The sequence below is a fragment of the Grammomys surdaster genome, unplaced genomic scaffold, assembly GCF_004785775.1.
Source record: "Grammomys surdaster isolate TR1022 unplaced genomic scaffold, NIH_TR_1.0 125581, whole genome shotgun sequence".
In the NCBI taxonomy this organism is placed as follows: domain Eukaryota; kingdom Metazoa; phylum Chordata; class Mammalia; order Rodentia; family Muridae; genus Grammomys; species Grammomys surdaster.
In genome coordinates, this window is record NW_021620427.1 from 801,327 (window position 1) to 815,207 (window position 13,881).

Genomic DNA, 13,881 nt, shown 5'->3' on the forward strand with positions numbered 1-13,881 from the left:
AAATGTAGATCTTGGGAACAAAACAAAAATCCTCGTTCTCATGGAGTTTGAAATATAGCAAGGAAGAATAAATAGTTGATGTGATAGTACTTTTGATTTTGTTGGAAAGCATCAAAAAAGAAAAAAATAAAATGTAGAGCAGAGTAAAACAAACTGGTATCATGATGAACTGGAGTGTCTTAGCCACTGTTCTACTGCTATGAAGAGACACCATGAACAAGGCAACTCTTACAAAGGACAGCATTTAACTGGAGGCTCTCTTACAGGTTTGGAGGGTTAATCCACGAGCACCATGGCAGGCAAACAGCCATGGTGCTGGAGTAGGAGCTGAGAGCTTTACCGCTTGATCCACAGGCAGCAAGCACAGAGAGCAAGAAGGACACCGACCTTAACCCTGGAATGTGGGCTTTTGAAACTTCCAAGCCCAACCTCAGTGACGCACAAGGCTACACCTCCTCATCCTTCTAATCCTCCTCAAACAGTTCACCAACTGGGGACCAAGCATTCAAACATAAGGAACTCATGGGGTCATTCTCGTTAAGACCACAACAGCAGGCTAGGAGAACCAGGTTCCAATTTTGATAAAGTGTTCCAAGTGGGCCACGGGGAGGGCCACGGGGAGGGCCACGGGGAGGGCCACGGGGAGGGCCACGGGGAGGGCCTTACATTTGAACAAACACTTATTTTAATTCAAGAAACAAATAAGCAAAGAGGTTGGGTAGCTTGCCTGAACGCAGCTACTGCATAAAGTATCGAAATTTGACCTCTAGAGTTCTCCAAGTCAGCCAGCAACTTCCCAGGAACTTCTCCAATATTATCTTTATCTGTTCTCTGTGTTGTGACTGTCATTGTTCCGGGATTTTTCTTAGCTCACTATGCTAATTCAAGGACAACCTTGAAAAACACCAGGTGGGACCCTTGACTTGGTCAGAGGATTTGTCTAAGGTTTCATTATGCTTATAGACTAAACAAGTGTGTGTGTTCTTCCAAACTGTAACTCAGACAACAGAAGTCCTTGGCAAAAAAAAAAAAAAAAAAAAAAAAAAAAAAAAAAAAAAAAAAAAAAAAGTATGAAAGTGTTAAGACCCAGCCCCTCTTGTAATTCTTCTTCATTCCAGCTATGGGATGTTAAAAGGTAAAATCGATGCAGAAACTTTGCTCTCTGTGAATTGCTATTTCTCCTCACTCACCTTCAGATGTACTTCTTCTCTGGGCAAAACAAGAGTGAATTTTGCACAATTCTTTTCGGTTGAATGTTGGCCAGTAAGGCACACGAGATCTATTACGTCTAACTTGCCAACATACTGCAAAGATAAAGGGAAATATTGTTAAATTACTACCTGGGTAAGATGCATGTGTTCCAAGGTGTAGGAAAATTATGCTTTTTAAGTGTATTTACATAATGACCTTGTTTCCCCAATACCAGAGAATATGTAAAAATGCATTTTGGGGGTGGTGTGGTGACTTTGTCCCATACAAATTTACAAGACTCATATTAAATATTTGAGAATTTTGCAGTTGGTTATCATAGCTGTTATTAAAATCTTATTACATTAACATACCAATCAATGAAATATTTTATTAACATAAAATGTATAATATAGTCAAAATTCAAATTTCATCACTTTCTAATTATATCACAATATTTTAGAGTCTGTAGTGTCCACATCATTTACATCCTTGTTCTCTGTGGCATTAACACTGTGCAACAGTGCTGCCTGCTGTGCCTTTCTTCACACGCTGTGCTCAGTACATTGATTGGTTGACTCAGTCATGGCAAGAGTATTCACACTCTGGAAACTGGTAAACCACTTACAAATGAGTGTATGATGTATTGGCTTGTTTCTTGTCCCAGAAGCAGCCCTTCTTATAATATATACTCTGGGTGTGTCTAGATTAGTCTCAGTGAGTTTTGCTGTAAGAAACAGTGCCTGATACACCAATTACTGAAAAGGAGTCATATCTTCTGTTTGTAACTGTAGGTTGGAAAGAGCTTGAAAGGTTGTCTGTCCGACCCAGCTGGTTGAATCTGCTCTCCATGCTGTCCTCAAGCCTACAGCTGGACATCTGTAATAACACTGAAGACACACTGCTGAAGCAGCCCTACTAAGTGTTCTGTGCTTTGAGTCAAAGTTTTTCTCTACCTACTTCCCATCCACTTGTCCTGAATTCTTTTCTCTGGAATAACACTAAACACATTCAATGACGTTTCTACACGACATCCTCTAAGCCTTTTAGACAGGTAAAGACAGCTTTAAATTCTTCCCTTCTATAGAGCACACAAATAGACCAGTTCTCAGCTGGTCTATTCTCGTGTTTCTTCTGAATCTATCACCCAGAAAACTACTCCAAGTGTTTTTCATCCTCCTTTAACAACATTGGTAGGTGGACAACTGTAGAGCCTTGTTGTTGTGACCTCTTTGTGGCACTGTGCCTAAAAAAAAAAAAACGAGCTCATAGGCCGTACCTGGGATACACCCCCTTTTACTAGCGGTATCATATTGTATGGTTTCTTTCATGTATATGTATAAAAATGTTTTCAGAGGAAAATGAGAATTCAGTTAGTCACTAACACGAATTATGCAGCCAGTTCCCCAAATTTGGTACCTTTGGGAAATCATAAGGGCACATCTAGAATACGATGACAAAGGCTTGTCCTTGGAAAACCACCTTAGTGATGACGGTATCCACCCTGCCAGGTAAGTATGACCGTCTACGATGTTTTAATCCTTAAACTTGACGGTTTTCACTTACAAGTGAGAATAAGACCACTACCACAATTTCCTAGACAAATCTGAAGCAAGCTTTATTAGATACCAGCCAGGTCCATACCCAGATTCCAATGTATGATGCAGAATTACATCAGTCAGGGGCTTATAAAGGCGAAACTCACAAGCCTACATACTTCCTGCCTTTGTCCAATCGTCCTAGTGTACCTTCTGCATCCCAGCATACATCCTAACATACCTCCTGCCTAGGTGTGATCGAGCACAGCCCGTGCAGTTGAGATAACCAAACTGGTTAACAAAAATGAAAACATGTGACTTATTTTTCATGAACAACAGCCCTCAGCAGAAAGTTATTTGTCCTTGGGTAAGCGGGGCTTACAAGTTAGGGGTATTTTGTCCTAAAGATCTCTTAAGCACAGGAATTTCAACTTAAAACGTAACTTAGGATGTCTGATGTAGCGGGATATCCCCCCACACCCCACACACATTTGTAATAAAGCTCGGTGATTGGGCAGTATGAAATGTAGGTAAAGTGAGGAGTTGGGAGGAGAGAAGGAGAGGAAGGGAAGGAGAAAGGAGTGAGCTAACAACCATGGAGGAAGATAGATGGATCGAGAGCAGTCCTGGGTAGCAACTTACATCAAAGGTTAGATATTGGGTAACTATTTTAATTATGTGGGCATCTTGTTAATTGAGCATTTCTAAATATATAAAATCCATTGGATAATCTTTAAGCATTAAGAGTCTTCATTCTACTGGGTACCACTTGTATGGCGGGTATTGTCTGGGGCTTAACAGAGAGCCATGAAGGTGATGGGGGTTGGCCCAAGATTCATGCTTTGGGGCATGGTCTCTATCTATGGAGCTGATCAGCCGAACCAGCTGCCATGGCAACGTCTCGTGGGTGCCAGAGCTGGTGTTTCTAGCTAGCCGGAGCCTCCGTCAGAGCAGGAGCAGCGGGAACATGGCAGCTGCCCAGGAACTAGCTGGACCAGGCGCCGTTTTATAAGTATCCCCTGTTACAGTCTGATGGCTCAGAGCCTCCCAAGGGTGGGAGGAGATAGTATGAACTGAGCCGGGGCTTTTTAACATCATGATTGAGGAACCTCTGCCCAGACCTGCCATTTCTGACTGCAACATAATCTAGAAATTAGCCATCCTACAGTGCCCATTGGTGTGCAGGCTTGCAATCTCAGCGCTTGCAATCTCAGGAGACTGAGGCAGGAAGATGGTTCAGAGACCTATGTAGCTGATCCTTCAATCAAATGTCATGCTTCCCTTAAGTATGAGCTCTCCCACTCTTTCCTCTCATGCCTCATGTGGTAATATGGCATTATTTTTAGCCTGAGAGCTAAGCGTGTGACTTCTCTATATTCTGCCCACTGCTTTGCATATTTTTAATGACATCATTAAACGTCCTTTAAATTGCCCAATTTCAGACGTCATCTGTTTTCTACAGTGCCCCCTTTTTATGCAATGAGTCACAGAGAGGTTAGGTAAAATTATCTCAAGATACCAATTACACAGTTACCAAGGGCGGGGCTAGCACTGAAAAACTAGGCAATCTTTCTGGGCATACCAGACTCTCACTCACCAAGTTGTAGTCCCCCTTACTTGAAGTGTTCTAAGGCGGTTACTGGGAATTATACAAGGTTTTGTCCAGGGACTTTGCTTTCTTGACATCACTGAAAAGTTGTAATACACTATATTAAAAAAAAGCTTACTCATTAAAGGGTTAATGAAAAAAAAACACTTCATCCTCCTTCTCCTCACACTTTAGCTCTTAGAAGTCTAACAAGGTAAGTTTATAAGTTTTTGTCTGGGAAAATTAAATTGTGGCATCGTATGTTCCAATGCAAGGCCCCTCAGATGTACATGTTTGGATAATGAATTAATGCCAAGGGTCTATTGAAAGGCTGAAGTAGGTGACCATGTCAGGCTCTACTTACACTTGTACTTTTTTTGTCAGTGTAAAAGAACAGTGTGGTTCCTCTCAGCTCCGTCCAATAATGTTTGTATTCCTGGGGAAAAGAAATCATGGACACCATTTCACAAGGTCATACTCAACTTGTTACCTTCTGTCTTATCTTCTGTAATTCTATGATATAAAATTATTCTTTATTTTTCACATTTTGCCTAAAAATTATCTATTTTATTTGTGCACGTGTGTGCTCCTTACGTAACCAAGGATCACTGGGAACTGGAGTTACAAGAGGTTGTGGGCTGCCTGACCACAGATACATACTCACACACACTCACACACACACGCACACACACTCACACACTCATACACTCACACACATACCACACACACACACACACTCACACACATACCACACACACACACACGCGCACACACACACATCTTTTCTTCCTTCCTCCCTCCCTCCCTCCCTCCGTCTCTCCCTCCTTTCCTCCCTCCTCCTCCTCCTCTTCCTCCTCCTCCTCTTTCTTCTCTCTCTCTCTCTCTCGTTTCTCTTTTTTTTAATTTGGAGACAATATCTTAATCAATAGCTGTCGTTGGCCTGAAACTTGCTGTGTAGACCATGCTGGTCTTGAACTGATAGAGATCTGCCTGCCTCTGCTTCCTAAGTGCTGACATTAATGTTGCATAGTTACCACTCCTGGCTGTTCATTGAATTTCCCCATAATTTTAAAAATTGCCATACATGTAATGATTATATGATATTCTTAAATGAAGCTCCCCCACATTTTAAGGGCTTTATTTTGCAGACAATTAGGAAAATCGATATATTTATTTTATATGTATGAGTATTTTTCCTGCATGCATTTTATCAGCGATTCATGTGTGTCCGGTGTCCCTGAAAACCAGAAGAGAGCATTGAATCCTTTGGAACTGGCGTTAAAGACAGCTGTGAGACACTTTAGAGGAGCTGGGGCTCAAACCAGGTCTACTGGTAAAGCAGCCAGTGCTCTTAAACTCTGAGCTATGTCTTTAGCCCTGCAGTTAATTCTTAAGTAAATCCTTTTCTTTTTTTTCTTGGTTTATGAAAATTTATTCTATTATCAGTCACGCATAGAACTTTAGGCTTTACAATTAACACTTTTTTTTTTTTGATGTACTAACTGTTCTATTGTTACCCCCTTTCCATGTCTTTTTCTTCTGATAGTAGTCGTAGCAGTACCTGAAGGAGAATGTATAAGGGCTGGAGAGATGGCTCAGCCGTTAAAGGCTAGGCTCACAACCAAAAATATAAGAGTAAATCCTTTTCAGACTTCTTTTAGTATAATGTTTAGCTTACTCTTAACTAGATAATTTCTGGAATTCTTCCCATTAATTTAATACTATTTATTCAACTTTAGTGAAAGGTCGAATGAGTGACCGGGCTATATCAGAGATTATATAGGGCCTGGATATAGGTGCTTTCTATGGGAGATGAAAGGACGGAGCAAATACACAAAGTTAACATACTTAGCAGAGGACATGACGCTTAGACTGGGTGCATTAAACAGTATTTATTACTCACATAGACTAAGGGGATAGATAAACTGATAATAAAAATAATTTAATAGTTGAAGTTTAAAGAACATACTTCACTCATTAAGTAAATGTTTAATTATTAGTGGATTCACATTTCCAAGACTTTTTTTTTTTTTTTACAAATAATGTTCTAAATTTAAAAATATTTTAAAATAACCTAGTCAGACAGACTCCCATTTCACTTGGCTCAAGCTTCATTTATCATTATTATTATTTTTGAGACAGGGTCTTAGGCTCGTCTAGAACTTACTATGTAAAGCAGGCTTCGGGCTAGCCTTGAATTCACATTGCCTGTGTGTCCTGTCTGCTGGGATTAAAGGTGTGTACCGTCACAGCCCGCTCAGGCTTCATTCACACACTATGGGCATCAGCAGAAATGGATGGAGGAAATGTACAGCGACTAAGAATGCTTACTGGCTGGGGAGGGGGAGGTGGTGACAGCCAAGGTGGTGGCACACACCTTTAATCTCAGCACAAGGCAGGCAGAGGCAGGCGGCTCCCTGAGTTCAAGGCCAGTTTGAGCTACAGAACAAGTTCCAGGAGAGTCAGAGCTACACAGAGCAACTTTGTCTTGAAAATAAAAATTTCACGGGAGTGATCACGGGACTTTGATTAATGCCTTGCTTGTTCTTTGACTATTTGTGTTTATTGTCTTGCTTGTTCCTTGACTATTTGCATCTGTTGTATTGCTAGTTCCTCAACCTAGAACTGACCTCAATATTTGCATGTAATTAAAATGGTATAAAAGCAAAATAAAAATAAAAGTTAAAATGCCCTTCAAAAAAAATTCACCACCACCACCAACACCACCAAAAAAACGAAAGCAATATAAAAAATAAAGGAAGAAAGGACAGAAGGAAGGAAGGAAGGAAAAAAGGAAGGAAGGAAGGAAGGAAGGAAGGAAGGAAGGAAGGAAGGAAGGAAGGAAAACAGGCAAGCAGGAAGCAAACCAGCTTATTGTTCTTCCAGAAGACATGACCCAGTTCCCAACATCCACGTTGGATATACCCACACGCAAAACCCCCAAAATATGCATAATTAAAAGTAAATTTCAGCCGGGCAGTGGTGGCGCACGCCTTTAATACCAGCACTTGGGAGACAGAGGCAGGTAAATTTCTGAGTTCGAGGCAGCCTGGTCTATAGAGTGAGTTCCAGGACAGCCTGGGCTACACGGAGAAACCCTGTCTCGAAAAACAAACAAAAAACAAAACAACAAAAAAAGTAAATTTCAAAAACAAAACACTGCCGGTGGTGGTGGCCCACGCCTTTAATCCCAGCACTTGGGAGGCAGAGGCAGGCGGATTTCTGAGTTCAAGAGTTCGAGGCTAGCCTGGTCTACAGAGTGAGTTCCAGGACAGCCAGGGCTACACAGAGAAACCCTGTCTCGAAAAAGCCAAAAACAAAACACTTAAACATTTTCTAAAGAAGAGTGAAGCCCAATGTGTAAACATACTTGTGTCATTTTTTAGTGTGTGTGTGTGTGTGTGTGTGTGTGTGTGTGTGTCTGTGTCTCCGCGCGTGCGCGTATGAATTTTCTCATTTCCTTCTCTTCTTTATTGACCCCAAGATGTTAAAAGAGATCATAGTTTTTCCACTGGCCACAGGGAGTGCCAGCCCCAGTAAATTAAGTTTTATTCCCTCAGAGAAAAAATCTGCTGAGTAACTTCTCTAATCGCTGGCTGCCTTAAGGAGCAGCCCCTGTAGGTATCTGGATCCACCCCAGTCAGCAGCTCTAAGCACGGACTGCCGATGGCTGCCCGCCTCAGTTTACCCCCATACGGATGCCAATGCTGGTCTTTGGCATTCTGGATCTAAAAGATATGTATGTTCAATAATTTATATAGAATATTAGGACAGAGATACATATGTTCATATTCTCATAGTAGATAGCTATATTCAAAATGTTTTCCTGGAAGAGGGTTGCAACTTTAAAATGTGGAGTTTGTGTTTCAGGACATGGGAGGTAATACAAAAAGCTTCATGCATGTGAAGGCCATCACAGAAGTGATACTTTGTTCCATTATGATGATTGCACAGACTAAGAGGAGGTATTGCATTTTTTAACAGCGTAAGCCGTGCATGTCACAGGTGGAAAGAACAGCCCTCTATTGCCCAAACCTTCTTGTATTTAAAGTTTCAGGAAAGTTTGCTTTTTTTTTTTTAAACTCCAATCTATAAAAACTGTGATGCATTTTGTATTTGATTGTGGTTTAATTATTGAATACATCTTCTTAGTGAACCTAAATTTCTAACGCTGCAGTTCAAGGATAACTTCCCATATCTTTCCCTGGAAAGATACTTTTCATAGATTATTGGCCTGAATAATTCCTCCTAGAAGTGTATTAAAATCAGCATATATTGATGCATTTCCCTGGCGGTGGAGCACTGTAATTTCTTTTTAAATGATCTGGAAAAACAAAAAAACAAAAAACCAGAAAACCTCGTAACAAGAGCCTCTTTGCTGAGCATGGTACCCTTCAATCACGTTTTCTCTAGTTCAGTCTTCTGAATTGTTTCCAGCAGGGGCTCAGCATTCGGCATAGCCTCCTGTTGTCAGTTATCCCATAGCACCACAGATGACTTGCTGATCGCTCTCAGCTCACCTTGCTCTAAATGCACCCTGGAATTTGCTGCCAATTGCGCAGAAATCCCACTTACTTCCCTTAGAGTTTTTCTTATCGCTTCTATATGTAAGTCTTTAAACCCTATGGCGTTCCTTGGAGCGATTCTCCTTGTAGATCTCGAGCTGACTGACTCTAGGACGTTAGCGAACGTCTACGTAAACCAGAAGAAAATGAACCTGAACTGTGAATGAAGCCTGCATTTTTTTTTTGTAGTTATGATTTTCATCTTTCAAACCAAACCACCATGTATGTTGACATAGTCATCCTCTGGTTCCTCTTCTGCTTGACCCATGAGAGACAGAAACTTGGTAATAAATTCAAATGAGTAAATAAATTGGTTTTCTCATATACGTACGTTTCACAACTATTTACATTTGCTTACTCGAGCTGAACTCAGGGCCTGATGCCTCTTAGAAAAGTGCTCTACCATTTTAGCTATATCCCTAATCCTCTTAAGAAATGGTGGGTGTATAGCTCATTCTGTTTAGAGGTCAGGTGGGGGGGGGGGGGGGGGGGGGGGGGCACAGCCTTGTGGAGACAGGGGGTTAGGTAGGAGGTATGGGGTGTGGAATAGTTGGAGGGTGGACGTGGGAGGGGGCGGGAATAAAATCTGGAGTGAAAAAAAAAGTAAAAAACTAAAAGAAAGAAATCTCAAAGGACCAAAAAAAAACAACCAAAATATTCACCAATCTTACTCACTATTAAACAAGGATTTGAGAAATAGGATTAAAACTTATTTCACATTGTCTTGATGTTTGATAACATTATCTAGTGTTAAAAAAGAAGCATGCTTTCTAAGCAAAACCACAGGAGGAGTTAGATTTTTAAAAAAAGTCATAACTTCCACTAAGCTAAACCTCTTTTCGTGTTTGTTGCATGCAACGCGTACAATACATGTTGCATAAAAAAATAACTTGATTCAGCACTGCATTCATCTATCCAGACATAATGAAGAGTACAAAATAAATATATTATGCTGCAGACAAGTGGCACCCTTTGGCTCCTTTCTTTTTTTAACAGCTGAATAAACTGAGTTCAGGGGAGATGGAGGGATTTTCCTAAGGTCATGAGTTGTATGTAGAAGAAATCTCAAGTAAAGACATGGTTTACTGATATTCTAAAATTGTGGTAAGCATACCAGCACATGGCTTCTTTAAACAGATGAAGGATCTTGGTAACAGACACAGTTACTATAAACACTTTGAGAAGACAATTAAGGAAAAGACCAAAGTTTAAATTACCAACTAGAAATTTACTTTCAGTTGTTGCACACTTCTGGTGAATAAAACCGTGTGTAGAATTAACAAAACAACAACATTTGAATATAGCTTGCACATTTGCAATTTTTAAATTTGCAAATTTAACAGCCATAGCAAGAATCACAACTCGACTTTCAAATGGCAAATGAGCTTACTATGTAATAGAAAATATGAATATCCTATTAGCTTATTTTCATATTCATAATTTCTCCGTGAGTGTTAATGACTCCTCTGCACCTTGCCGTATCATCTTCACTGAGCACTCACTGCTACTTCTGAAAACACTTAAAACCTTGCTAACATCAGCCAATATGAAAATGCCATAAAATTTTACCTATACCAGTGCCGTCTTTACTTCTTTAGTAACATAATTTCATGTTTATTTGCCTCATTAATTTTCTGTTGCCCACAATTGCACCTTTAAAGGCAAATACATTTTTAAAACTGTGGTTTAAGATTTCACATTAAAAAATATGTGAACTACTTAGTGAGTTTACTTAGAGAAGATGTACTTCTGCAAAAGCCTTAATGTATTCACTATTTACAATAACATCTTAAATATTCTCTTTTAGAATCAGCATTGTGAACAGTATTTTCAGAATGTGTAATGAAACAATATTAAATCAATGTCAGATTTTCATACTTTTATGAAAGTTTGTCATTTCTTACCATGTGATCATTGCATCATTATAAACTGTATCCATTAAGAAATGCTTCATTGAGTGATTTTTATTGATCCTATTGGCTATATATCCAATAGCATTTTTTTTCTTTCTTTCTTTTTTTGTTATTTATCACTAAATCACCTCAACTTCATGCAACTCCTCACCACTGAAGCATAGCAGTAAATTGTGGTGAAAGCATATAAATCACTCATTTTTCAACGCCAAAGTCTTCTGTGATGCTTAAAAGAATATTTTGGAAATTGCATTGAATTTTTAGATTATGGATAAATATTAGAACCCTTATAATACATACATATATATATGTGTGTGTGTACGCATATATTTAAGCTGTGCATTGATTCAAAACTACAACCATTCTTCTAACTTAAGGAAGAGAGGAGAACCCAAACAAGAAACAAGGAGGCTTCACCGCATCATCTTGTCATGAGATAAGTTTTATGTTAAGTGCAAACGTTCAGGATTACGATTATCATTTACACACTTACCTGGTAGTCAGACCGTTTGACTAATAAAAATCCTTCAAAGTACAGGGGTAGAGCAGTGATCTTTAGTCTTTCCTGGAAGATCCTACGAGGGGCGGGTTTCGGGGGCTTCTTAGCCATCATACCCTTTGCTCTGGCGTCTGGCTTGCTTTCAGTTCTACCCAGCCTTAAACGAAATGAAATCTCCGTAGTGTTGAGAGGAAAGGCAACGGCTCAAAGAGGAAGTCTCAACTTGCTTTTTAACCACCAACCCTTCCACCAACAGAACACACACACACACACACACACACACACACACACACACACACACACTTTCTCCCCTTTAGTTTTTGTGAAGTCAGAAAGATCAGGCACAGACCAACTTTTAAAAGGCGACCTCTGCGTAAACTTCGTGTGCTTAGGTTTATGGTAACAAAATAAACAGCAGATTATCATCTCCTAAGGATGAAAGGAACAGGTGCAGACACGGTGAGAGACTTCAGGAGCGACACCAAAGACACATTTGGCTTTTCCAGCTTGCATCTTTATTTATTGTTCTCTGTCTTTACTTATAAGAGATGTGATTTAAACTGTATCCATTAAGAATTTTTTTATTGATCCTATTGGCTATATATCCAATAGTATTTTTTCTTTTTCTTTCTTTCTTTCTTTCTTTCTTTCTTTCTTTCTTTCTTTCTTTCTTTTTTTTTTTTTTTTTTTTTAGTTTTTTGAGACAGAGTTTCTCTGTGTAGCCCGGGCTGTTCTGGAACACACTCTGTAGACCAGGCTGGCCTCGAACTCAGAAATCCGCCTGCCTCTGCCTCCCAAGTACTGGGATTAAAGGCATGCGCCACCATTGCCGGCATCCAATAGTATTTTTGTTTTTTTCTTTGAAAATACAGTCTCATTTTGTAGTCATGGCTAGCCTGAAATTTTGTGTAGACCAGGCTGGTCTCAGACACACAGAGATACACTTGCTTCTGCCTCCAAAGTGCTGGGCTTAAAGATTTATGTCATCGTACCTAGCTGTGGCCAGAGAGTTTTAGAAAGAGAAAGATGGATTACAGAAACATACAGAAAAGAATATTTTTGATGTTTAGACATTTATTGTGTGTGTGTTTGTGTGTGTCGGGGGGGTGTGCATGTGTGTGTGTGTCAGCTAATATGTTAGCATGCAGGTAGGGTCAAGTGTGCACTTGCCACAATGCATGTGTGCAGGTTAGAGGACAATTTGTGGCAATCGGTTCTCTCCTATTATGCGGGGGCTCAGGGATTGAGCTCGGTAGCATGTCCCTTAATCTCCTGAGCCTAGACAGAAATATTTATATTAGTCAAACATCTACTTAGTTGTGTCTTTTTTAACCATTAAAAAAAAAGCAGCCGGCCGATGGTGGCACACGCCTTTAATCCCAGCACTTGGGAGGCAGAGGCAGGCGGATTTCTGAGTTCGAGGCCAGCCTGGTCTACAGAGTGAGTTCCAGGACAGCCAGGGCTATACAGAGAAACCCTGTCTCGAAAAAAAAAAAGCAATTAATAAATTAAATAAATAAATAAATAAATAAATAAATTTAAACCTAGTTCATCAAACCACGTAGGTTCTTTTGGTCTGTTGATTTGTAAGTAAGATTTATCCTTAATGTACCAAGAGTCAATTATTTCTTCTTCAATCATCTCTCCCAAACCGTATACATTTCAAAAATCAGCTTTAAACTGTATCGGTCAAACCTGTTGGTATTTCCAACACCCTTGTACCCCGGCCCTATTACAGTGGGAATCCTGTTGGAGAGTTCAAACGGACTGACTAGTCCCTGTTATTTTTCTTTCTCCCTCAACGAAAAATGCAAACCGATTGAAACATTTCCATCTTGAAAACAGTCTAATAGATCCTCGCTGATTTTGAGGTTCCTTCTTTCATCTTTTATTGAACATTATTTACCGCTTGGGCTAGCAACTAAGCCCCTTCACCAGCAAGTACCTTTGAATTGAATATGATCGTGTTGCCAGGCAGGGTGATGCATGCCGTTACTCCCTGCACTTTGGGATGCAGAGGAAGACAAATTTCTGAGTTGAGACCAGCCTGGTATACAAATGTATTCCTGGACAGCCAGAGATTTTGTCTCGAAAAACATATAAATAATAAATAAATAAACAAACAAGGGCTGGAGAGATGGCTTAGTGGTTAAGAGCCCTGGCTGCCCTTTCCAAGGTCCTGAGTTCAATTCCCAGCAACAACTTGATGGCTCACTATCATCTCATAATGAAATCTGATGTCCCCTTCTGGTATGCAGGTGTACATGCAGATATACCTTAAATAAATAAAACGTTAAAAACAAACAAAATGTATAAATATATAACACAAAAATATATAATATATAAATGTTTCATATATAATATATAAATGTTTCATATATAATATATAAATATAATTTATGTAGATATAAATCATAAAAAAATATAAATATATGTGTGTGTGGTATGCATCCGGTCACACGTGTTTACAACACATAACTGGGAAAAAAGCAGCTTTAATTTTAGCCACAAGTTGGAATACATGAATGAATTACAAGTCACACAATCTCAGTTCCAATCAGTTTTTGACTCTGGTAGGATAAAAGTATTT

At 39.6% G+C, this 13,881-nt stretch overlaps 1 protein-coding gene and 1 non-coding gene across 3 annotated transcripts in view; both read right to left on the reverse strand.

The window, feature by feature from the left end:
- The window catches only part of Stap1 (signal transducing adaptor family member 1), a 30,714-nt gene extending 19,223 nt beyond the window's left edge, over window positions 1-11,491 (reverse strand). Inside the window, exons 1-3 of one of the 2 annotated variants that reach the window (XM_028786799.1) lie at window positions 11,286-11,491; window positions 4,679-4,750; window positions 1,191-1,304 (exon numbers count right to left, since the gene is read on the reverse strand). In XM_028786799.1, coding sequence (XP_028642632.1) covers window positions 1,191-1,304; window positions 4,679-4,750; window positions 11,286-11,405 — 306 coding nt within the window. In that variant the 5' untranslated portion in view covers window positions 11,406-11,491. The remainder of the gene's footprint in view (window positions 1-1,190; window positions 1,305-4,678; window positions 4,751-11,285) is intronic. The other variant, XM_028786800.1, reaches the window with a different exon arrangement.
- Window positions 2,545-2,707, reverse strand: LOC114638389. Its single transcript, XR_003713877.1, has one exon. It is a non-coding gene; the product is annotated as a U1 spliceosomal RNA (small nuclear RNA).
- Window positions 11,492-13,881: the final 2,390 nt, after the last annotated feature.